This window comes from Linepithema humile, chromosome 5 (genome assembly GCF_040581485.1).
Source record: "Linepithema humile isolate Giens D197 chromosome 5, Lhum_UNIL_v1.0, whole genome shotgun sequence".
In the NCBI taxonomy this organism is placed as follows: Eukaryota; Metazoa; Arthropoda; class Insecta; order Hymenoptera; family Formicidae; genus Linepithema; species Linepithema humile.
The window spans coordinates 6,984,417-7,008,254 of record NC_090132.1 but is presented as its reverse complement, the minus strand read 5'-3'; the positions used below and the strand labels follow the sequence as shown (position 1 = coordinate 7,008,254).

Genomic DNA, 23,838 nt, shown 5'->3' with positions numbered 1-23,838 from the left:
TCCGAAATTTGTGTTGATAGTCGACTATTATTCAACGGTCGATCGTATCAACGTTGTTTCGAGATTCGTGCTCAACCATCATCGATGGGACCACAAATTTCGAATTTCCGTGCTCAACCATGGGATCAATTAAGCCATGAGACCACGGATGTATGGATAAGCTAGGAAAGATTATAAGGAAATTGACGTATAGCAAAAATTCATATGTATTTAATAATCGTAACTGTAAATGCGTTATTTATTGAATAAATTATTTCAAATATGAAAATATCTAAGATTCTTAAATTATGTTTCTGCGAAACATATGCTTTTTATTTTTAATTTATACGTATTTGCAATATATTATATATATATGTATTTTGAATTTCTTTGACTTGTTTTTCACGTCAATTTGAACAAAATTTAACCCTGGATATAAAAATGCAAACAGCTTACCTTGTTTAAGGAAAAGGAAAAAGGGAAATAACATAATTCCTCATATATAAAAAAAAATAAAAAAAATTTAAATAAATACATAATCAAAGTTAAATATATTAATCAAATTAATCAAAATATATTGATTTATTCGAAGAGTTCATAGCAATTTTTATGACAAGATTAAAAGCAATTTTCCTACGTTTACATAATGATTTTTATTCAATAATATATGCACCGTTGTTTTCGACAACCTTTAGTCATCTCTAACAAAAGAGCATACATTAGAGAATAAAAATCATCATGTAAACATATAACAATTGTTTTTTATTTTGTATTAAAAAAGTCTACAAACTTTACGAATAACCTAATATATCTTGGTCTGATTTATGAATAAATAAAATTTATAAATAAATAAAAAAAGTACATACATGAAATATGAGTACCATAAAAAATTATAAATAAAAATTTAAGTAAAATCTTGTATAGAATTGATATTTCATTAAACATTGTACATTAACATTGTACTATATAAGAATTTAAATAATTGTACAGACTTATTTCATTAATTTTTCTTTCTCTTTATATACATATAATAGTATCATCTATGCAATAAACCAAAAAATTTCATTAATTAAAAATAAATATTTAATTTATTATATAATTAAATAATAATATACTTCATATTATAAAATTAGTATTTTCATGGTCTTCATATTAAAATGTACAATGTACCCTTTAATTTATAATTTTGTATGTGCATCATAACACATATTCCAGGGCTAAATCATGAACAAATAATCTAAGTCCTAGCCTATACATTTTAAAATAATGGATCGAAGAAATGGTTTTACTTTTTATAATTTTATGTAAAATATTCTTGTACATGATTATATGTTTAATATTCTACTATCTTTTTACCTATTGTTGATCTATTTATAATTAGTCTCTGAATTTTAACATACTAACAATATTAATTCGAAGGGTTATTAGGCCGATGAAAGTTGTTCAGGCTCAAATTTATGTGTTTAATAGTGTGTTTCTTTTATAAAAAAACAAATGTGTGTTTCGGTTACGCATATAATATCTCACATATTTATTTTTTTCCATCCGCAACAAAAAATTCAACAAGACAAACGACGGATAACACACAGACAAATAACATTTGAGAACATTATTAGTTACAAGCTGCCGGCAATGAGACAATAGACAAACACAATACACGACACATAAAAAAGACAAAAATTTACATTTCACAATTTTAAACATTAATTATTACATAAATAACCCCGACATTACTTGAACAAGTAACAGAATAATATGTATGCAAGATATTATATGCGTAATCATAATTTAAATGAAAATTTTAAACACTAAGAATTTTACATAAAAGCGCAACGACTTGCAGTAATCTAATAGTTCTTCAAATCAATATTCTTTAATTTAATTTAATTAAAATTTTAAAAAATTTAATTTATATGAATTAAAATAAGAAACACTTTGCTCATTTTTGATATACAACGCATTTTGCAGATTATATTTTTTAAATTATTTTTGTAATTATAATTTAATATAATATATATCTTATAAATATATATATAATAAATTTGCTGATATAAACGAATTTAATTTAAATTATTCAAAATAATAAGTACTTTGTTCTTTTAATAAATAATTCTTTAATGAATACACGTACAACTCAAAATACTTAAAAAAATACGTCAGAATAATATTGTATTTTTATACAATTATTATAAAAATAAAAATAGCAATAAAAATAAAAAGCAATAAATGGTCCGCAAAGTGTTTCAAAAGTATGTTTTTTACCCCATTGTTCAATCCATTATTTTAATAATTATGAAAAATTGGGCTGACTCACCGGTCGATGCGCTGCAGTGGAATTGTTGTTCTGTTGATCTGTAAAATACAAAAATAAATAAAGATTAGAACTCTGCGTTAAACATAATTAAAATTTGTAAACTTATAATTGCATACATTTAACTTTCAATTCATTTTCTAAGCAAATTTATGTTATAAAAGATTGATTGAAATTTAATATATTTAATCGATTTAATAAATTTAATGTGCAACATTTACAACAAGTAAATAAATTATTACTCACCATAAAGTTGTTCCACCGGCACCTGATGCTTCTGAGCCTCCTCCTCCTCTCAGTGGTCTTCAAAGTATTCATATACATTCGCGAATCCAAAAATCGCACGGCACTTTAAACGGCACTCCCGAATCCCGACGCGTATTTTGTTAGGTTAAAACAAAAATAAAACTCGAATATCGCTCGCACGGAATACGCGTTCGATACTCTACAGTGTACGCAACAGGTAATGAATAGAAAGGAGGGAGAAAAGTGAAAACTGTGAGGAGTAATGAGGGTTGTAGCGGCAGAGGGGGAGGGGGATAACGCGCCGACAGGTGAAACGATCTATCTCGTTCAAATACCGCCGTGCGAATAGTCCAAGAGCAAGGATATAAGGTGACGTAGAGAAAGTACTATTTGGAAGGAGTAGGGGAAAGGAATGTGCGTGCCGATAAGGCGTGCGAGAGAAAGCGTGAGAGCGAGGGAGAAAGGATATAGAGTCCGCTGGCTACTGAGCATATGTAAACAACCCCACCAAACCGCTCTCCCCATGCCGTGAGTTACCGTCGAAATTCCTAATATGATATACTATAATATTTTTCACATTACAAGATATTCTTCGCGCGTTCAGAATTTTAATTTCGATTAATAATTTACTTTAATTTATTTTATTTTTCGCTTTCTATCGTATTTTGTATGGTATCGTATCTTTAAAATTTTTACCTGTAGATTCGTCACAGGAATGCCTTAACACATGAATTTGTCAACGAGTCGAGGCACGTTTGAATTGGCTTGTGTGAAATTCACACTCGTGCAAGTTCATGTGTTAAGGCATTCCTGTGACCGTGTGTACAATGCAAAAAATTTAAATTTTAAAGCAAAATTCTTATCTATTGAGATATAATTTGTATTTTCCATTTTCTATTATCTACTTTAAGTAAATCAATCGCGCAAAATTCCTTCTTTTATAATAGATCGATACTCGATGCTGGAATATTTATTTATTTAAGAAAATTGAATTGAGCTAATGAAGGATAAATATTACAAAAAAAAATAATTTTGATAGTTATAAATTTGTATATAAGTGATTTGATAAACCGTATATTTTGCAAAATTTATTTCATCGAGATTTATTGCGTGGAAAGTCGGCACACATATACATACGAAACAATATTTTTTTTTCAAACATTTTATTTTGAGGATATTTAATGTTAACTTATATATTTATTTATTTATATAACAATATAAAATAGTAAAACGTCGTAAATGTATAAAAACGCGGAATTTTAATGCAATAAAATTAATTCTTATCTTAGATAAGGCTAACGAGTTTAAAATAACGCTGAAAAAATTGTGATAAATAATTTATTTATGAAAATTTACATATTTATTTACATTTATATGTTATGATATAAGATAAAAAAAGTGCTATTAATGCGTGAAACGTGAACATATTAATGAATACACTACTTTTTAACTGCATAAAACAGAAAGTATACTCAAGTAGTTTAGGCGTAGCATAAACGCGACACAGACGACGTACAAAGTTAACTGCACGACTTCTTATTTTTCTTTACTGTCGTTGATTATTGTCGTGAATGTTGCAATCAAGTTGTTTCTTCATCGTTTGATAATAGTAAATCAAATTTTTGCGAATTTATTATAAATAATATTATAAATTTATATTATTATAAAATGCTAACAATGAGAGAAAGTATATGTATATTTATTGCTTTAGAATTTTTTGATTGTCGAAAGATATTTTATTTTGCACAATCAATGTACATCGGAAATAAATTGAGTACACACTCACTATTCAAAATAATTTGTATAGATACTTAACTATGTTAACAAAAAATTTTTACCACGAATATTTTTAGACGTTTCGTGATTGTCATTGGGCTTGTTCGTTTTAGCTACACTGGGGCTGCTCTGGGTCTGCTCTACACAGGATAATACAGGACAGATAAATAGTTTGTCCTGTATTATCTTGTTTAGAGCAGACCCAGAGCTGCCCCAGTGCAGCTAAAACGAACAAGCCCATTGTATCACATCATTAACTCGTATGCTGTCTCTCTTGAATTTCGAAATAAATTTCAACAAATCTATTTCTTTCACTTATCTGCAGACTTTTATTTAATAAAAAATTATGAAGTATAATACACAAAAAGATTTTCGTCCATCTGTAATTAGATTTAGCATATAATGCTGTTATATATATGAAAAATGTTTTTAAGCATGCATATTGTCTGAGTAGCTAGATATCTCACATGCAATTTTGGTCCAGACTATTAAAACATACTGAAAACTTTGTATTGATTCTGCAGACATTGTCTATTACAGAAGTATAAAATTTTATATATATGTTTGTTCCAAACTCTATTGATTTTTTTCAAAAAATTGATTTTATCAGATGAGAAATACATTATTGGAAATCGATATATTACCAGCTGTGCATGTTACATAAAAGTTACATAAAAGATGCAATAGATGGCACAAAACGGCGACCGTCCTTGAAGACCACGGCAGTTGAATTTCAATTGAATTTCTCTTGGTGATAATACACGTGTTATAACCTTTCTTCTACATGTTTCTCAACTTTTATTAACGACTGATATTGTTTTATCGTGCGATATTGCCAGATATTGCGACGGATACCACGAGAATGCTACGCTCTACGAAAGAGTCGGACGATGAAGCGGAGTCAAAAACAGGTTCACTTATTTTTTCGTTCTGAATATGCATGTGATACGTATCGTATTGCCGGTTATAACATGGTACAACGGTCGATTTCGTATCAAAAAAATTATATCTTGCATTTTTTATGCCGTCATCAGTCGCTTCGGGATATAAACGTATCATGTCACAAGATTTATTCTTTTTTTTAATAGTTCCAACAGCTTTTTAAAATTTTTCTGAAATATTGTTTTCATTAAACAATAATTGCCGGTTCAAAAAATGCTTCCAAATTGATCACCCGATTTTTTTATACAAGATCTATGACCTTATTTATTTATTATTGATTTAATTAAGTTGATCTAATTGATTTAGATTCTTCAAGATTTACTATTTAGACAAAGCACATGTGCAATTATTTCTGTAGACTGATTAATATGCGCTTCATTTACACGGTATTTTAGAATATATAGATATTTATATTTCTCTTGTCCGTTTCACTCAGGAATGATTGTATGATTTTTTTAAACTATAAGATATTTTACACTCTAATAACAAGTCACTTAATATATTGTTCATTTTTCTCAATGCAATTATATATATTTTTCTTTGTTTAAATTAAGGATATTGTTCAAAGTTACAGAATAAACCTGTGAGGAAATCTATATACATTAATGTTCTGAAATATTAACAAAATATTCCACAACAATCTGTAATATGCAATATATTATTAGTAACACTAATTTTTAAGTGGGGTTTATCAGACTTTTCACACAAAAAAAAGTACTCAGTCATTCCAGAGTTAAATATGATTATATAAAGTATTGCTATATCAATACATGTATATTTTAATCTTTATTTTATGCATGTTATTTTAATTTTTTATTATTTTGTATGTTATATCTATAGGCCGCATACAGACTCGAATTCTTAGTTCACATATGGTAAATTCTCCATTGCGTCGTAGCAGCAGAATAAAACAAGCTAAAATTTCGCCAGGATCTGAAAGTGATACTAGCAACAATAGTCAACCTGTCAGAATTACCAGACAACGAACAGCGACTATGGATTCTATTGTATCAGAGACAGTAAAAAAACGACTTACTCGATATACTTCTGTCTCTTCAGATCTTAATGAGGCCTCAGATATTGATATGGGAACACCGACAAAAAGAAGAATTACAAAGAACAGTACTACACCTACTCGAGCAACAAAGTATAGTGAACACATCGATACAATTATATTTAATTATATATGTATGAAATACTAATGTTTTTGTTTTATGTAATTGTTAGTAAGCGCCTTACAAGAGCTGGTTCTGAGGCAAAGTCACCCACATATGTTAAAATCACACGCAGGACAAGATCTAGTTCTGTTGAACCAGAATCTTTACAAGAACAAAATAAGAGTCAACCTAGCACACCAGTCAGAATACGCAGACGAACATCTATGTTACCATCAGGCTCTCCAGTTAAAGAAGAAGCTGAAGAAGGAAATATTACGCCTAAACGATTAAATCCTACAATAACTGAGATTGATGAACTTACAGGCACAGGTAATTTCTTAAAATTATATCTTTTAAATGAATCACCATGTATTTAATATTAAATCTGAACTTATAATGACAGTTTATTATTTAATAAGTGTGTATTATCATGATGATTTTTATGGATAACTTTATGGAATTTGTTATAACAGATCTAATGAATGTTTATCTAATGCTTGAGTCTGACATCCATCTTATCTTTTTTTAGATAAAATAGCAATTGTACCCGTTTTGTTAAAATCAGATGAAATACTGTCATTATCTCAAAACAAAAGTAAAATACAAAGCGAACATATGGATCAAGTGACAATGAATAAGGAGCAAACAGTTGGTGAGTAAAGTTGATGATTTTAAATTTTCCAACATTAAATTTACTCTATATCTTTTGCCGAAATACATATTTTAAGAGAAAAATACATTTATTGGAAAAATTAATTGTAAGATTACTTGTTAAACTAAATGCACTACTTATTTTATTGTAACCTTTTAAATTATGTTAATTCATTTGATGATGGAATAAATGATAATTTATGTATGTTTGTTTTTGCAATAGTTGAAGGCCAATCCAGTTCTGAAGAAAGTTTGCTGCCTAATATTAGTGTAAGTGATGAAAAATCTACCGACAATAACTCTTCATGTTTGTTAGAATCTAATAAAGAAGATAAATCTAAAGAAAGTTTGTTAGTAGAGCAATCGTTAATCGACATATGTCAAGATTCGTCTACAAAGAACTTAACAGAAAACTCTTTGAATACTTTTATTGAAGAACAAAAGAGAAGTAACAAGGAAAATGAAACATCAAACATAATTAGTGGCACATCAGCAGAGAAGAATATACAACCTTTTATTAGTAATGTTGTATCACTAAGCACAAAACAATCTCTGACTTCAGCACTTGTGAATAAATTAGATGAGAAAGAAGAAAAGTCCGAAGAAACAAATAAAATTTCACCTATGAACCAAACTGAAACACAAGAGAAAAATGTTAGTAAGAAAAATTTGGACACTAATATTATTACAGAAGATGGCAACGAAATGAATTTAATATTGGAAGAACGAAGTCTAGATCGACGTGAAAATGAAGCTTTATTAAATGTATCTGATTCTGATAATGAAAATTCTGATAATGAAAATTCTGAAAATCAGTCAAACATAATGGATAAACAGTCAGCTACAGATGATATAATCAACAATGATACAGTTCAAGATGATGTAGACAATGCTGATTCTACAGAACAGGAACAGAATTTATCTGAAACAAAATCACAACCAGAACCTTCTAATATTCCAACAATTGATTTGGAGTCCTCCGACTCGGATACGAGTAATATAGTAATTCAAGATAATCAGTCTTTTAATATAACAGAAACTTCTGAGAAATCTGCAGTTGATACCTCAGGAAACAGCATCGAGTTAGTATCATCTCAGCCTGCAGCTTTATCACAAGAAGCAGAATCAAAAGACTCCTTTTCCTCAAAAAGCAATTCAGAACAGAAGAGTGCATGCAATGTATTTGAAGCTGAAGAAGAAAGCTCGCAATTGGAAAAGAATAAAAAAAATCAAGAAGATATGGAAACTATTGATAAGGATTCTGAAGTTAATATTGCTATTAAACTCTTCCAAGATATTTCTGCTGACGAGTGGAAGAAGAAAGACGATGAGGATGATAATGGTTCGGTAAATTCTAATCATCAATCAGAGGCAAAGCAGGAAAGCGACGCTGAATGTGATCTCATTTTGGTAGACAAGCAAGCCTGGCTAACTGCTAAAGATATAAAAGCACAAGAAGAGAAAGAATCTTTTGAATATGACTCAGATGATACCGTGCTATTGAAGAGCCAATCAGATGCAGCGCGAGCAAATGATGAAGCCAAAACTTTGGACATTGTGGATGAAGAATCAGTAGATATTGATAGTAAAAAAGACGAAAAAGTGGAAGAAATCAAGAAACGAAAGTCATTGACTAAAAAGAGATCTATATCTAAACGAAATGAAGATTCTTCATCTGAATGTATAGACGATGAAGAAATTTCAATTACCGTTGTTAAATCTAAAATGTCCTTAAATCAAAGTAATAATCCATCCACTTCTAAATTAAATAACTCAGGACAAGCAGCGAAAGCAACAAAACAAACACATGAAAATTCGGATGAAGAAGCTGAAGATGATGCAAATAAATTAAATAGAAGCAGTCAAGTAAATAAGAATATATCTTTGCGAAAATCAACAGGTGGAAGAAAATCATTGAATAAATCTTTGATGAATACGTCTTCAAATCAAGACGATGATGAAGAGAATGATGTGCAAATGATCTCTATAAATAAATCTCAAATGGATATCTCGGAAGAAGACAACACAGATGCACATAAAGAAAAAAGTTTAAAGCAGACAAAACGTTCCTTGAATAAATCGCGCGATAATAAGACAGTTGCTGATACCGAATGTGAAAAGGACTTATCAAACGAAGATAACAAAAATGCATCCTTAAATCGTTCAACAAATAACAAGCCAAAGATGATAGAAATATCGGACGATGATGAAAGCGATAATAAATGCAATAACAAAATGGCATTATCTGAATTAAAAAATTATTCCATAATAGCACATGCAGGAACAGATACTGAATCAAGCAACGATGATGATACTGACGCCAACAGTATAAATAGTGATGTCAAAAAAGAATACAATTTGGATGGAAAGAAACAAAAGTTCTCAGATGATAACGTAGTTGGTGATGATTGTAGAGCTTCAGAATCAGAATATTCAGATTCTAATGACAACGGTTCGGATCTTGATGGTTTTATTGTTAGCGATGATAAAGTAGAAGATGAGGAAGAAGAAGATGAGGAAGAAGAAGATGATCAAAGTATAAAAAAAGATGATGAAAGTGAGGATGTAGTTACTGAAACTATACATGAAAAGAATGAAGAAGAAGATAAGGATGGAGAAGAGGACGAAGAGGACGAAAATGACGAAATGGATGTTAAAATCATAAGTGAAATAGAAAATAAAAATGACAAAGATACGTGCGTACATAGTGAAGAGGAAGTGGATGTTGAAATCGTAGATAAATCAATTGCAAAGAAAAACAAAAAGACCTTTGCAAATAATTTAAAGTCGCGCATAGAAAGCAGTACACCAAAGCATAGCGCTGATAAACAGGCATATTGGATTTGCGAGCCACCCGAAACACCCTCAGTAGATTTACATCCGGCATTGTTTCATAAGGATACTTGGTACTCAGATGCGAAGAAAACAAGAAAAGATACTTTTGAGAAATTGAAGACTCCTGTAAAAGGAAATACTAGTTTAAAGGAGTTCAATCATACAAGTTATAGAGAAGAGAAGTTAAATAGAAGTCTTCCATCTGACTTGCCGAATGTGAAAATCAAAAAAGCTCATACCGTTAAACCGGATGTCAAAACCAATCTCGCAAGACTACACAAAACAATGAACATTTCCGATGATGACATGTCCACAATAAGACATCTTAGAAAGGAAAAATTAAGTGAAAGTGTACCATTAAGAGTTGACACAAAAGTTACTCCATTAAAGAAAAAATTATTGCTAAGGGAAGAAACGAAGAAGAATACTACGCAGATAGAAATAAAAGAAAAAAATAATGAGGAAGAAGTATCTGATCTGGTAATGCCTTCTACGGATGATGCTATACAAAAACATAGTCAGCGGAAAAAACACAAGAAGCAAGCGGGAGAAGCATTGAATGAAAATATAACTAATCAGGATAGTCGGCAGAAAAAACGCAAGAAGCACGCGGAAGAAGCGTTGAATGAAAGTATAACTGCTCAGGATAGTCGGCAGAAAAAACGCAAGAAGCACGCGGAAGAAGCGTTGAATGAAAGTATAACTGATCAGGATAGTCGGCAGAAAAAACGCAAGAAGCACGCGGGAGAAGCGTTGAATGAAAATATAACTGATCAGAATCAAAAAGTTATTGAGTCAACAACAAAGATTGAAGTTGCCAACCATTCTCCAATGCTAACTGCGAAAGATACCACTAGTAAAAATTTGGAACAGATTAAGAAAAAGAAGAAAAAGAAGCAAATCGACGTAATTGAACAGAACGAAAATGTTGGTGAAGATAATACAACTAATTCAAAGCTAGTTGCACAGAAGAAGAAGAAATCTGCCCAGCATTCCACGGTGTTAATCACAAAAGATAATAACAGTAAAGATTCGGACCAAATTAATGAGAAAAAGAAGAAAAAGAAAAAGAAGCAAATTGACATAATTGAACAAGAGGAAAGTATGAACGAAGATAAAAAGAATGTTCGCAGAAACGAAACGGAATTAGCACAGCGCAATAAAAAGAAGGCTGACAAAATAGTAAGTAGTTTAGAGCGAGATGACTACACGGTTGCAAGAAAGAAACGTAAAGAAAAAGAAGTACTGGAAAATAAAGAAACTTTATCAGAAGAATCAACGAAAAACATTGTGCAAATAAAGACAAAGAAGAAAATTAACAAGAAAGAAAACGCATGTAACCAGATGATGCCGATTAGCGACGATACTGTACAAAAACGTAGTCAGAAGAAACGCAAGAGGCAGACGGAAGAACCATTGAATGAAAATATTGATGATGAAGTTGTATCTCAAGACCCAATAGAAACGAAAAAGAAGATTAAACGTGTTAAGTTTTCCGCAAACGAAGAGGAAATTAAATTTGCTAAGCAGAGAGAACCAGTTACAAAGGATGATGTCTACGAAAATTTGAATCAGATTAATGAGAAAAGAAAGAAAAAGAAAAAGAAGCAAGTAGCCGTAACTGAACAGGATAACATCATAAACGAAGATGATATTAACGCTCCAAAATTGGTCGGAGAAAAGAAAAAGAAAAAGAAGCAAGTAGCCGTAACTGAACAGGATAACATCATAAACGAAGATGATATTAACGCTCCAAAATTGGTCGGAGAAAAGAAAAAGAAAAAGAAGCAAGTAGCCGTAACTGAACAGGATAACATCATAAACGAAGATGATATTAACGCTCCAAAATTGGTCGGAGAAAAGAAAAAGAAAAAGAAGCAGCTTAGTGTAATTCAACAGGATAATGATATAAACGAAGAAGATACGTATCCTCGAAAATCAATAAAAAAAATGATTAAATATGCTCAACGTAGCAATAGTCCATCGCACGTTGTTAAGCGTACTCTACATCCTACATCAGAAAATGAAAATCTCTTATCTTGCCAACAACAATCAAAGATTGAATACGAGAGAGATCGTCTAGCTTGGGAACAAAAAACAGCGCAGCAGCGTAGCATACTCAGACGGTATAACATAATGGAACAGGATGACCAAATTGTTACCTTAAGGGATAGATACGCCCCAGAGCCAGTCAGAGAAAAGGAAAAGAAGCAGCTTGGCGTAATTGAACGGGATAATAATACAAATGAAGATGATACGTATGCTTCAAAGCCAGTAGAGAAGAAGAAAAAGAAGAAAAATGAAATAGAGCAAATTATACAGGATATTTGTATGAATGAAACTAAAATAAAAAATGTTAAAAAAGAAATAAAAAAACTCAAGAAAATGCTGAGATCTGAAGAAAACATTTCAGATTGCGGAGAATCTGTGAAACCAAAAACAATAAGAGGTTCCGCCATGCTGAAAGCATGGCGTGAAGCACGAGCACAAATAATTCATGCAAAAAGGTGTATTAAAGATAATGAAGAATTATTAAAGAAGAGGGAAAGATCAGAAAATGATGAAAATGATGTTGAAAAGCGAAACGTGAAAATTAAGGAAAGGAAGAAGCTTGCGCCATCATCTATGGATAGCATGAACCGTCTTCCAAGTGACGTGATCGAGAAACTTAGTGATATTCCAAAAAAAAAGAAGCGAAAATTGTTGCGCGAGGAGCAGACCAGTGATTCACCGAAGAAAAAGAAACCGAAGGCAACAATTGCAAAGAATGATGACAGTGAAGTTTTATTAGATGTCCCAGGTAGCAGTACACAGTTCAGCGTGATAAACATGCAAAAGGCTAAGAAACAGCCATTGAAAGGGGCTGCCGCGGTAGCTTCGATCAGGCAAAAAATGCTCGCTAGAAACAAACGTGAGCCCGTTTCGGCTTACATGATGTTTCTTGAAAAGCAACGAGCAGCATCGAATAAGAAATCTTCAAAAAATGCATTTTAGATACGTATTATTTTAGTTTATTTTAGTTTTATTTTATAAGCATAAATATTTTCATAATGTTCAAGGTATCGTGTTTATACAGTAGCGGTCAATGAAATGTACTCACCGAAATTATTGTTTTCTTTAAACTCTGAAGCAAAATACCGTACTAAATCGTAAAATTTATATTAAAGGACATTATTAACGACCTATAATTTTGATTAGAACATTTGAGTTGAATTGTTTTAATATACTTTAACATATAGCTAGAAAAAATATTACAAAGTCAAATGGAAAAAATAGACACTCTCATTTAACACAGAGGCTTCTTAGTGGACCTTAATTACAAAACTAATAATTAGACTACCTTCATAAATACACTGAAAATTCACATATATTTATAAAAATAGGACAATATACACTCACCCGCAAAAAAAAACGTATTAAAAAAGTGTATTATAAAGTTAAAAAAAAGCGCTACAGACTTATGATACAATCCAATACAATAGAAACATACTTGCTTAAGGAGCTACATACACCTAGAGACGTAAAAAATAGGCCTTTTTCTCAATTTTTTTTTTTTTGAGAAACGTAATGTATGTAATTAATTTTAGTTTTTTTTACTTTAAAGTACGTTGTTACAACATGTTTCAGAATAAATTTGAAATAGAAATATTTGAAAATGCTGGAGATATTGTCCTCGGCACAAGACCATGTTGAAAAAAGGTGCTCCGCGGTACCAGATACAGCTCGTACAGGACTTGTTTGAAATAAACCAGACTAGAATTTTCTTAAACTGTATGAAATTATCTAGTCTTTATCGTGGCCGATTTTTAAAATATTGATTTTTGACAAAATGGCGGCCGTTTAAAAAAGAACAGTGATTTTTAGGGTAAAAATCGGTCATTCTTTTAGCTGCAAAAAAAATAAGAGCTCTAAAAAAAATCCGCCACGATAAAGACTGTCTTTTTTGTGTAGATTAAGCTCTCCAAATTTCAAGTAAATCGGTCCAGCCGTTTCCGAGATATTTCTGGTACGCGTTTTGAAAACATGGTTTCGAGAAAAACGCGTTTAAAGTTTGACATTCCGATAAAAACGTTGATACGCGCTTAGACCTTTTTCGCTATATTTCCGACAATTTTCAAGGAATCACTTTGAAACTTGCAGGGGATATTCTCAAGACCTTATACTTTTCGAATATGCAAAAAACAAAAAAATGCATTTTTTCAAAATTTTTAGGTGTATGTAGCCCCTTAATAAATTTCTACACGTATAAAATTTCACACGTATAACAATAACAATTATAGGAACAAATAATTAATTATAACAATTATTTGTAGCAAAATAATAACGGATTGATTGAAAAATTACAGTTCGTCTTCGAAGCAACGGCTATATTTCAAGTTTTTCGTATACACTAGCGTCAGAGATGACCCGTACCTTGTACGGCTTTTCGTTCGACTTGTTTGAAAAAAAATATAAATAATAATTTGTAATTTTATTAATTATATAATTTTGAATATCATTAGAATTATTGCTATAGTTTTAATATTATTGGTTGGTGTTGCATTTTTGACTTTATTGGAGCGTAATTGGAATTGTCCTTTTGGAACAATGTTTGGAACAACTAGAACAATCTATAGTGATAAGGAATAGTTTAATTTTTGAAAAAAGGGGGGCCAGCTCAAAAAATAGTTTTTTTTTGTTTTATTGGAGAACCGTTTGGAATAAAATAATATCGCTTTGGAACAATGTGGAACAAAGTTAGAACAACCTGGAACAACTTTCAATATTTGCTTAATAGCTCTCGAAGTGAACAGTCGAGTTGAAAAGTCAGTCTTATACGAGTACGAAAATTATACGAGTACGTTACAAGTCCGGTGGAAACAGTGTGATTTCACGGGTCGGTCTAGCCGAGGACTCAGGGTGAGTTTAGGCTCACCTCTAAGCGTTGTCCTTACAGTGTTATTCGATACAATCGGGGACTCAGGGTAACCTCAGAATTGTAATTTTCAAAAAAAGGGAGACTAACTTTATACACTCCGTACAAGTCCTGTCGAGGTAAATAATAAACACATCCGAATAGCTCGATCGATCCGCAACGACTCTCCGATGATCAGTTATATCGTGAGAAGAGTCATCGATCATGCACAACAGATCGTTATTGAGAGCCGTAGACGAGTCGACTACATATTAATATTTTTTAATAATGTTAAGAATAATATCATTCTATTGCTATGTTTTATGTTTTCTATGACTCTCTAGATCCGTTTTTGTTTTTCCTCCCTGTTATACTGTTAGATATAGAAAAAAGAAAACCGCGTGCAAGTATGTAAAAGTCTTTTATAAGTTTGATTCAAATATGCTTATTTTGTTCAAGCACTACACGTACAGTTTATTTAACCCTTTCGTATGTGCACACCCGAAATTACCTACGTTGTAGCACACTCGGGGTACTCGGGTATCCACCTATAGATTTTCCGGAATATTTACTTTCTAAGAAGAAGCAATTGTTCCTATGAGCCTTTACACGATAATTGTAATATGAAAGAAGAGATAAAAGGCCTTTTCCAGGTATATAGACTAATTCAGCTTATACAAAAGATCCCTTGATACTGAGCGAAGTTGACTCTAGCGGTCGTTTACTACATCGTACACACTACCCACCCTGGTAGAAAGTGCCATGCTAGATCCTGATGTCTAGCTAGCTCCCATCTTGACTGTCATATGTTGTATCCCCATTTAATATAATAAATTTTGTTTTGACGTGGCGCGAATCAGCGTCAAGCTATTTCTAGCGAGGCGCTAGAAATATATTATGTTAATAATGTTTGACTAGAAGTAGCCTGGCGCTAGTTTACTCCAGACTACTTCTAATATAGTAAAATAAGAACTGCGTGAGAACTAGCTATCGCCACATCATGGCTAGATAGTACATCAGAACTAGCGTGTCACGGCTAGATAGCACTACACTAGAGCTAGATAACGCCTGACTAGTCGATTAAGTCGGGTATTAGACTGGAAGAATGTGATGATTTTGTGTCTGGCGCTAATCTGCATGTCATACTAGCTCCTTATCAGGCAGTGGGGCAAGTAAGTTAGCGCCAGCCTAGCACCATGGTGATTTTTCTATCAGGGGAGCGTTGTAATATTACTGACAGAATTTATGGCGAGACTTAGTAAATACTGCACGACACTTTTTGAAAATAAGTGTGAACTTGAACTAATTCCTAGCTCGTGTTAATTATCTACTATATACTCAAATAAACCTAATTTAATTCTTCCCACCCTTACAGTACTTATCAAAGACAGGTTTTTTATTTCGAAGAATCCTGCTGAGTACATTTCATTGACCGCTACTGTAAATATAAGAATTTTATTATTGACAAGTTTCCAATAAAATAACTATATTAAACAATAGCCATTAGATTCTGTAATGTAAAATTAATACTTTCAGAAAAAAGTCACGAACACATCTATCTGTATACAGCATGAGTTATACTTAGAGTTGCCAGATCGCCGGGATTTCCGGGAAAGTCCTGGAATTAGTCAGTTGATCCCGTGTCCAATAATTGAAGTTTTTTGTCCCGAAAATGCATAATTTTAACGAAATCCCAGGATTTATTTCATATTTTTAGACCATTTCTCGCGATCGCAACCGTCGACACTTACAATAAAGATCTAAATAATCAGAAAAAAACTTTTAAAAAAATTATACAGTAGAACCTCGTTTATCCGACGTTCCGCGTAATCCGAGGCACCGAATTCATCCGAGCACTCTGTATTAACCGAGGCGGTTGCTCGGATAATACGGAAAAAACTCGGATAATACGTTAATACGAATTTATGTTACGCTGCTTAAATATGTTGAGGAACAATCAGAAGCTACTGCAAGTGATCTTTTATTAATGAAAAGATGGAGAGATATTACAGCTAAAAAACGCATAAGCAAATTAAAGCAATCTCGTATTACTGACTTTGTTAAGCCAATAACGCATGTTTGCAACAAAGAATAATGTGCATTCGTCAATTGATTCTTATATTTTATATTTTTATCTAATAATAAAGTTGTTTTCAAATACATAAAAAACATACATACATAAAAGTTAAAACAGCCTTTGTATGTATCTATTTTCCGTATTATCCGAGATTTCGGTTATCCGAGGTATGCTCCTCTCACATTATCTCGGATAATCGAGGGAACTGCTGACAACCCGGCCGATATTCTATCGCGTGGAGCATGCCCAGAGGTCCTCAAAAAATCGGAACTGTGGTGGAACGGACCCAGTTGGTTGCGCAGTGATGAATCACAATGGCCCAAATTTATACGACCAGACTTAGATTCGGAAGAGCTACCCGACCAAAGAAAGACAGTAATCGCTGTTTCTACAACGCTTGATGATTTCTACTGTACATTAAAAGAAAATGATTTATAAAGGCTCTTCATTAAATAAAATTATTGTTTTAACGTTGTTTGTAAAGCATGAATAGCTAAAGATAAAATTAACTGCACAACCAATACCAAGGGTTTCAAGATATAGAAGATAAGGATGTAGAGCAATATTGGGAAGAAGTGAAAAATATGCTAAATGAAACAGCAGAATAGGTTCTGAACTATAAGAATCCACGAAAGAAAGATTGAATAACAGCAGAAACATGGAGGAAAGAAGGAGAGAGAAAAGAAATAAAAGCCAAACTAATTTCACGTAAAACAAGAAATAAAATGCTCCAGTTGGAAAAAGAATATAAAGAAAAAGACAAGGAGGTCAAGAGAAATGTAAGATCAGATAGAAGGAAATGGACAAGTAACAAATTTAAATTTAAATGTCGAAAAAATTATATATGTAAGGTCAACGGTTATAAACAAATTCAAAATGTGAGACTTTAATTAATAATCCATTTTTTAACCATTGCCTCAGATATGTCCCGGAAATGTTGGTATTAGATCTGGCAAACCTAGTTATAAGTACTTCATATACGCATGAATTTTGAAGCAAACAATATTTTAAATATAAGTTGTAGTGTGCAAATTACTGCGCTTAAACTGTTGATTCTATAAATACGTTACCAATGAAATGATAAGCTGATGAATTTTTTTCATATTATTATAATTTCACAATGTTTAATGATTTTTTGGAATTTTTTAATTTTGAAATAAAAATGTTCTGAGCCAAGGTATGTTGAGATGCGAAATAAATATATTCTGTGTAATTCCTAATTTTTCATTTATTACAATATCTAAATATAATACAAAATAAGAAATATAAAAGTACCTGTTAATGATAGTTTCTTGTACATCTGTATTCAAACTAATACATATTCACAAATAGGATTCTTTGCACTATTAACACAAATTTTTTTCATAGGATATTCAGTCAGAGAAATGTTTTAGCAACACGCATATCACAAATAATAATTTCCTAAGCACGTAGAACGACATCCGGTGATATTTCTTTCTTGATACTTAAAAAACAAGTACCGTTTGCAGCGTTCTCTAGTCCACCAAATATCACGCATGCAAGACTGTTTACTGCGCCACTTTTCCAAAGTTTATGCATCCATTTATTCACAGTGCGAAAGGTTTTCTCTATCCGCTCGTCTTCTAATTGTTCTTCTTTAATTTTCACATGGCATAATACAAAAGCGTGCTCCATTGCTATTTGCGAGGCTCGTTCTACAGCATGTTTGTCGTTATTCGCTATTACAAGACGTACCTGCAATCATCAACAAATTGGCATTAAACGTATTGTTTTTTTTTTTCATGATAGATAAATTTTGTTCGAGGCAGAAACATTTAACTGTTTAGACGCGCATACTAACTTGATCATTCTTTGCGAAACTTTCATCATCCATGATATTAAGAGAAGAATTTTGTAAATATTTGGAATATTCTGATATTATTTCATCGCGGCCTATGATGGCAGCTGTGTTTTTATTTTTCGTTATGTGGCTAAATATCGATGTAGCGTATTTCTTTATTTCTGTTTTTTGCAACGCCCGCTGTGACATCTTTCCTTCATCCATTTCCATTTTTAAAATTTTCATATCGCGGCCACCAAGCAACACCGCATCCCCGTAATCCACGCTATTAGCTAATTTTAACTTGACCAATTTCATAGAAGCCATTGAATCCTCTGTCGAACAGTGTCCAGCTTTACTATTTTGAATGACCTCCCCAAGAAACTCACGCGCTAAAATCTGCAATTTTGTTTTCCTATACCTGTATTAAATAATATTAATTAAACATCAAATGCAAAATTTGTGTCCTATAATATTAATATCTTTGATATTCTATAGTACCTGTCTCCAGTGAGATTGAATATTATAGAAGTATCGATAATATAAGGGTGCATCATTTTTAATGTGTGTAAATCAGAATTTAAACTTTGGCCTACAAGAATTGCGTCTGGAGGAAGTAATGTTCTCAAGACTTGTTGAACATCGTGCAGTGTAACTGTAACATCATTCAGCATCTCCTTGGTGATGCCACTGTACCGTGTCAAATAATTTGTTATTGGATTTTCAGGTTTAACCAAACTATCATACACGATCTGTGATAAAAATTAAGATGGATTTGCGTGTACACACTTTTTCTTAATACATAAGTACTTTACAGTTGTACTTACATTCATACTTTCATCCACTATACTAATTCTGGTAAGTTCTAGATTGCCACTTGTCGTGAGACACATTTCACAATCTAAACTGAACATTGGCGATGATGATGTGGCCTCTTCATAAGCATCCTTTGTCAATATGTATGAACCGTATCTAAAATGCATCCGTTTATGTTGTAAAGATTACACTTCTATTCTTTGTGATATAACCAAAATTACGTCTATATAATGAAAAAACTTTACCTTTCTGCTAATGTCCCTTTTAATGGTACAGGATAATTTTCTTCTATCATTTGCCATAGTGATAAAAGCAATTTTGTTCTGCAAAACTTGTCAGTAGGTGGTAAATTTTCATTAGAATTATTCTTTACAGATTTTGCATTATTATTTGTCGAATGCACAGGAAAGGCACTTCTTAATAACTTTATGACATCTCCATTTGTTTGCAAAGCAGTTTCCAAAGAACCATATCCTAAAAATTAACAATTGTTTTTTATTCATTTCATAAAAATAGTTTTGCAGTTTTTGAAAATAATTTGTAGCATTCAGCTACAATATTTACTTAATTAAATAAATTTAAAATTGAATAAATTTAAGGTACATCAGAAGATCTTTTACATACACAAATATAATATTAATATTATTATATATATTATATGATACACAATTATACATACGTTTTATTAATTTATCACTTTGAGTTCCTGTTAAAGGAACAGCTGCAAGTTCTTCTGTTATGGATGCTCCATAGACGGTAGGTGTTACCACTTCTAAACGATGATTTAAATTTTTTACTATGTGTGGAAACATACTCTCATAAGCTGTGAAATGATATGCTGATAAGCCTTCGACCACAAAAACTACTGTGTGGCTTACCTTTAGAGAAAATTGTTTATTTTTAGTCATTGAATTAATGATTAATAAATGATAATGATGATTTTTAGTCACTGTGATTTAGGATTGGCTCTATAATAAAATATCAGTTTAAGATATGATACTATAATATCAATCATTACTTTGTTATACTTCTCAAGTTGACACCACCTTGCTGGTAAGTAGGGAGAATGATGTCCAAGCAGTGAATATAGCAGAAGATGCTGTACATCACTGAGAAATATTGGTATTCTCTTTCCTATTTTTGCAATGTCTAAAGTAGCATTTTCACCAACTGCTTTAAGAGTAAGTCTTGGAATTGCTTGGAGTTTCTTTTTGCGTTTCCTAAGTTCTTCTTTTAAATTTGCATATTCTTCAGAGTCAGTTAATCTAGATAAAAAAATTGCATCCAATATTATGTATATAATAGCTCATAATATATAAAGTATATAAAGTTCATAATTGAATTACCTAGGTTTTTTATTGTCAACCTGTGATTCTGTCTCATTGGGATTTTTCTCTTCTTTACTAGTTTTTAGACAAGTATCATCTGAATCCTTGTTACAAGTTCGTTTGCGATTTAAATTTTCTTCCACATTAGAATTATTTCGATTACTAAATTTATCAGTGGTGCTTGTAGCCTAGAAATGTACTTAGTACTAATTGCAAAAATCTTACTTTACATTATTTTTAAACTTAAATACAAACTTGTTTCAAAGCCTTTAATTTTGATTCCTTATCTCTGTCATTGAGTTTTGCAATTTCCAAAAATGCTGCCATTTTTGCTTTCTTTTTCTCCAGTCTTTGTAATTGTTTTGTTCCGAGTTCCTTCATAATTTTGTTATAATGTTTTTATGTAGGTTATATTGAGACAATCTGTAATCTGTGCATAAAGTAAACAATATAATACATAAAATTTCAACATATATATATGATATTCATCATATCTTCATCAAAGGCAGAAGTATTTTATGTACAGTAGTTTTCAAATTCTAAACTCTTGATATTTAAGTTCTGGGCAGTTCTTGATTGACACAATACATTTTTATTTAAGTGAACTGACTGCATTAGAACTTTGAATAAATTTAGATTTGGAGCAATTGATAATTTACTAAAATATCTCATAAAATGTTGATTTGTGAGAAAAAAGCAAAATTTATACATTATAATTATATATCTTTATAACACAACATTGTTCTTCTTACAGTCATTTAGTTATTATTCATTATTAAATATTATGTTATATAGACTGTCATATCTTTTATTCACAATATTTTATAATTAGGGTGGTAAATAATTTTTTATAGTTCACGAGAAATAAGCACATCTATATAAATTAAAACTTATACTATACACATTTAATATAATTATAAACCATACCATTATTTAATGACAGAAATTGATGTCACGTGTTAATCATTTCAGATTAACACTTGCTTAAGAAATTCAGGATTATTTGAATTCATAGATATATTAATAACAACATTACAATTGCAATATAAATAAAAAACATGAAAAAAAATGCAAAAAATATAATAAATAGAAAAATATGCGTGTAATTTTTATATAAGTTATAAAACTAGTTTGATATCATTTAATAAACACCACACTATACAACACGCGATATTTATAGGTTATGTTTAAAAATACAATTGCGCACTGATCAATGAGCGCTTACTGAGCAAAACGTTTTAGAAAAATTAGATTTACGAACAAATTTACTAGAACCAATCCAATGACTTCATTGGTCAACAGTCTAGTGATATGCTCATATTTGTAATTTTCACTACAGTGTGTAATCTATGTATTATACACGATTCATGCTCTAAACAATTTTCAAACGTATAATTTCATTTCATAGTTCAGTGCGAGTTATAATAAGAACAGAATATTAATAAAGAAAAAAACTCTATTATTCTACTTCATTATTTAATATCTTGAGAAAAACGCAAAATTTATGTCACTTCTGTGACAATGTATATAGATCATCGATCGTCGTGGATATTGATTGAGAAGTTGATAGTAACAGTTTTCTCTACGCAGGTGTGTAGTTTTAACCAATATCCGACTTAATCATTCGTTGATTTTCGATAATCAAATTAATTTATTCAAGATAATTGCAATTTTGGCAATTAATCTTAGATATTGAAAGTATATTTTGAATAATTTGCTTCATTCATTTTTTAGAGAATAACTTGAGCGCGATGAAAGAAAGAATGCCTTGAAAATACGCCAGCGCGACGTCTACATCACTGTCGGAGAAAGCGAATATCGTGAACGGCTATCCATTTACGATACGTTATATACAGAAAGGATCGGAAGATTCTAAGTTGGGGCATGATAATGCGCTTTATGCACTGACATATGATTCTCTACCCGCGTATGGAGAAAACATATTTTTCAGCAGTGGTTCTTTCACGCGACAAAATGGCTTGTAATGTGTCTCTACATATTATGCCTGCATTATCTCATTTTTTATCATTCAGAAAGATGACAGCTACTTTGGGACCGCTTATTTTACCAGTAGTGACAGCAAATGCCTACAAAAATGCTCGTTTAGCAGGTAAATAAAAAATAAATTATGCATCCGACATAACCTATATATTTAGAAAAATAAGCGTTTTTTGCATGCATAAAAAAATAATTAAATGAAAGATTATATTATACAAACAAATCATAAAACATGAATAACTAAATTAGTAAAAGTAACTGGAAAATGTATAATGTTCTTATATTGTAACTAGTCCATCAGTAATCTATACCGCAATGATCGAGTTACAGAAATAATGCTTTTATTTGAAAATCAAGTGAAAGCTCGCATATCCGGTGTAAAACGTTTATCGAACTACGTTCTTACAAGTTTTTTTCCTGCGAGCAAAAATAATTTTTAGCTCCACGTGCAAATTGTTGATCCAGTTGAAGTGCTTCGTATGTGCTGCTGGCAAGGATAATTGTTGCGTGTACATAATCGCAGGAATAAGTAATATATACGTGTGATTAAATCACTTCTATACGTTTAAGAATCTTAAGAACACGATCGCCTCTTGTAATGCATAATTAATTAGCAAGACTCAGGTAAAGCGTAAAAGTACAGAATATAGATTTTTAAATGATTAGACAATCTACACACTCATATTTACGAATATGCATTTTTTTTTATTGAATCGAATTGGAAGAATTAATTGGTAAAGAGAAAATTTATTGCACGTGACGTGATTAATACATGTTTAAATTTATTTCGACATTATTGAATTTCCTCTGATTCTTTCTTCAACGATCGCGTCATTTAGAATATATTTGCAGTGCGCACATTAACGTATATATACTTTTTTCACGAGTTACCATATGCGACGAACAAGCGACGGTTTACAACGCGACCTCACGTGTCTACTTGTCGGTGGGAGTACATTTCCTACTTTCTCCGCGATCCGTTCGTCACACAGCTCGTACGAGCATTTACCAGTCTACTTATAAATGT

The 23,838-nt window shown here is 31.3% G+C and overlaps 3 protein-coding genes across 4 annotated transcripts in view; 1 reads left to right on the top strand and 2 right to left on the bottom strand.

The window, feature by feature from the left end:
- The window catches only part of axed (axundead), a 32,292-nt gene extending 29,426 nt beyond the window's left edge, over positions 1–2,866 (bottom strand). Inside the window, exons 1-2 of the mRNA XM_067356307.1 lie at positions 2,537–2,866; positions 2,294–2,331 (exon numbers count right to left, since the gene is read on the bottom strand). The gene's annotated coding sequence lies outside the window, so the exon portion shown is untranslated. The remainder of the gene's footprint in view (positions 1–2,293; positions 2,332–2,536) is intronic.
- Positions 2,867–5,031: 2,165 nt separating this feature from the next.
- LOC105670941 (putative leucine-rich repeat-containing protein DDB_G0290503) lies at positions 5,032–18,081 on the top strand. Its single transcript, XM_012364707.2, has 5 exons — positions 5,032–5,223; positions 6,095–6,401; positions 6,482–6,741; positions 6,941–7,063; positions 7,286–18,081. Exons 1-5 carry the CDS (start codon positions 5,175–5,177, stop codon positions 12,889–12,891), a joined length of 6,345 nt encoding a protein of 2,114 aa, XP_012220130.2. The 5' UTR covers positions 5,032–5,174; the 3' UTR covers positions 12,892–18,081.
- Positions 18,079–22,026, bottom strand: Rexo5 (RNA exonuclease 5). Of its 2 annotated transcripts, none has more exons than XM_012364716.2 (10): positions 21,741–22,026; positions 21,069–21,243; positions 20,832–21,001; positions 20,504–20,750; positions 20,165–20,363; positions 19,731–19,959; positions 19,497–19,641; positions 19,171–19,421; positions 18,691–19,090; positions 18,079–18,584 (listed from the first exon to the last, which is right to left on the bottom strand). In XM_012364716.2, exons 2-10 carry the CDS (start codon positions 21,192–21,194, stop codon positions 18,291–18,293), a joined length of 2,061 nt encoding a protein of 686 aa, XP_012220139.1. In that variant the 5' UTR covers positions 21,195–21,243; positions 21,741–22,026; the 3' UTR covers positions 18,079–18,290. The 2 variants fall into 2 exon arrangements, with proteins under 2 accessions (XP_012220139.1, XP_067212398.1); XM_067356297.1 differs by lacking the exon at positions 21,741–22,026 and adding an exon at positions 21,338–21,473.
- Between the last annotated feature and the right edge of the window lie 1,812 nt (positions 22,027–23,838).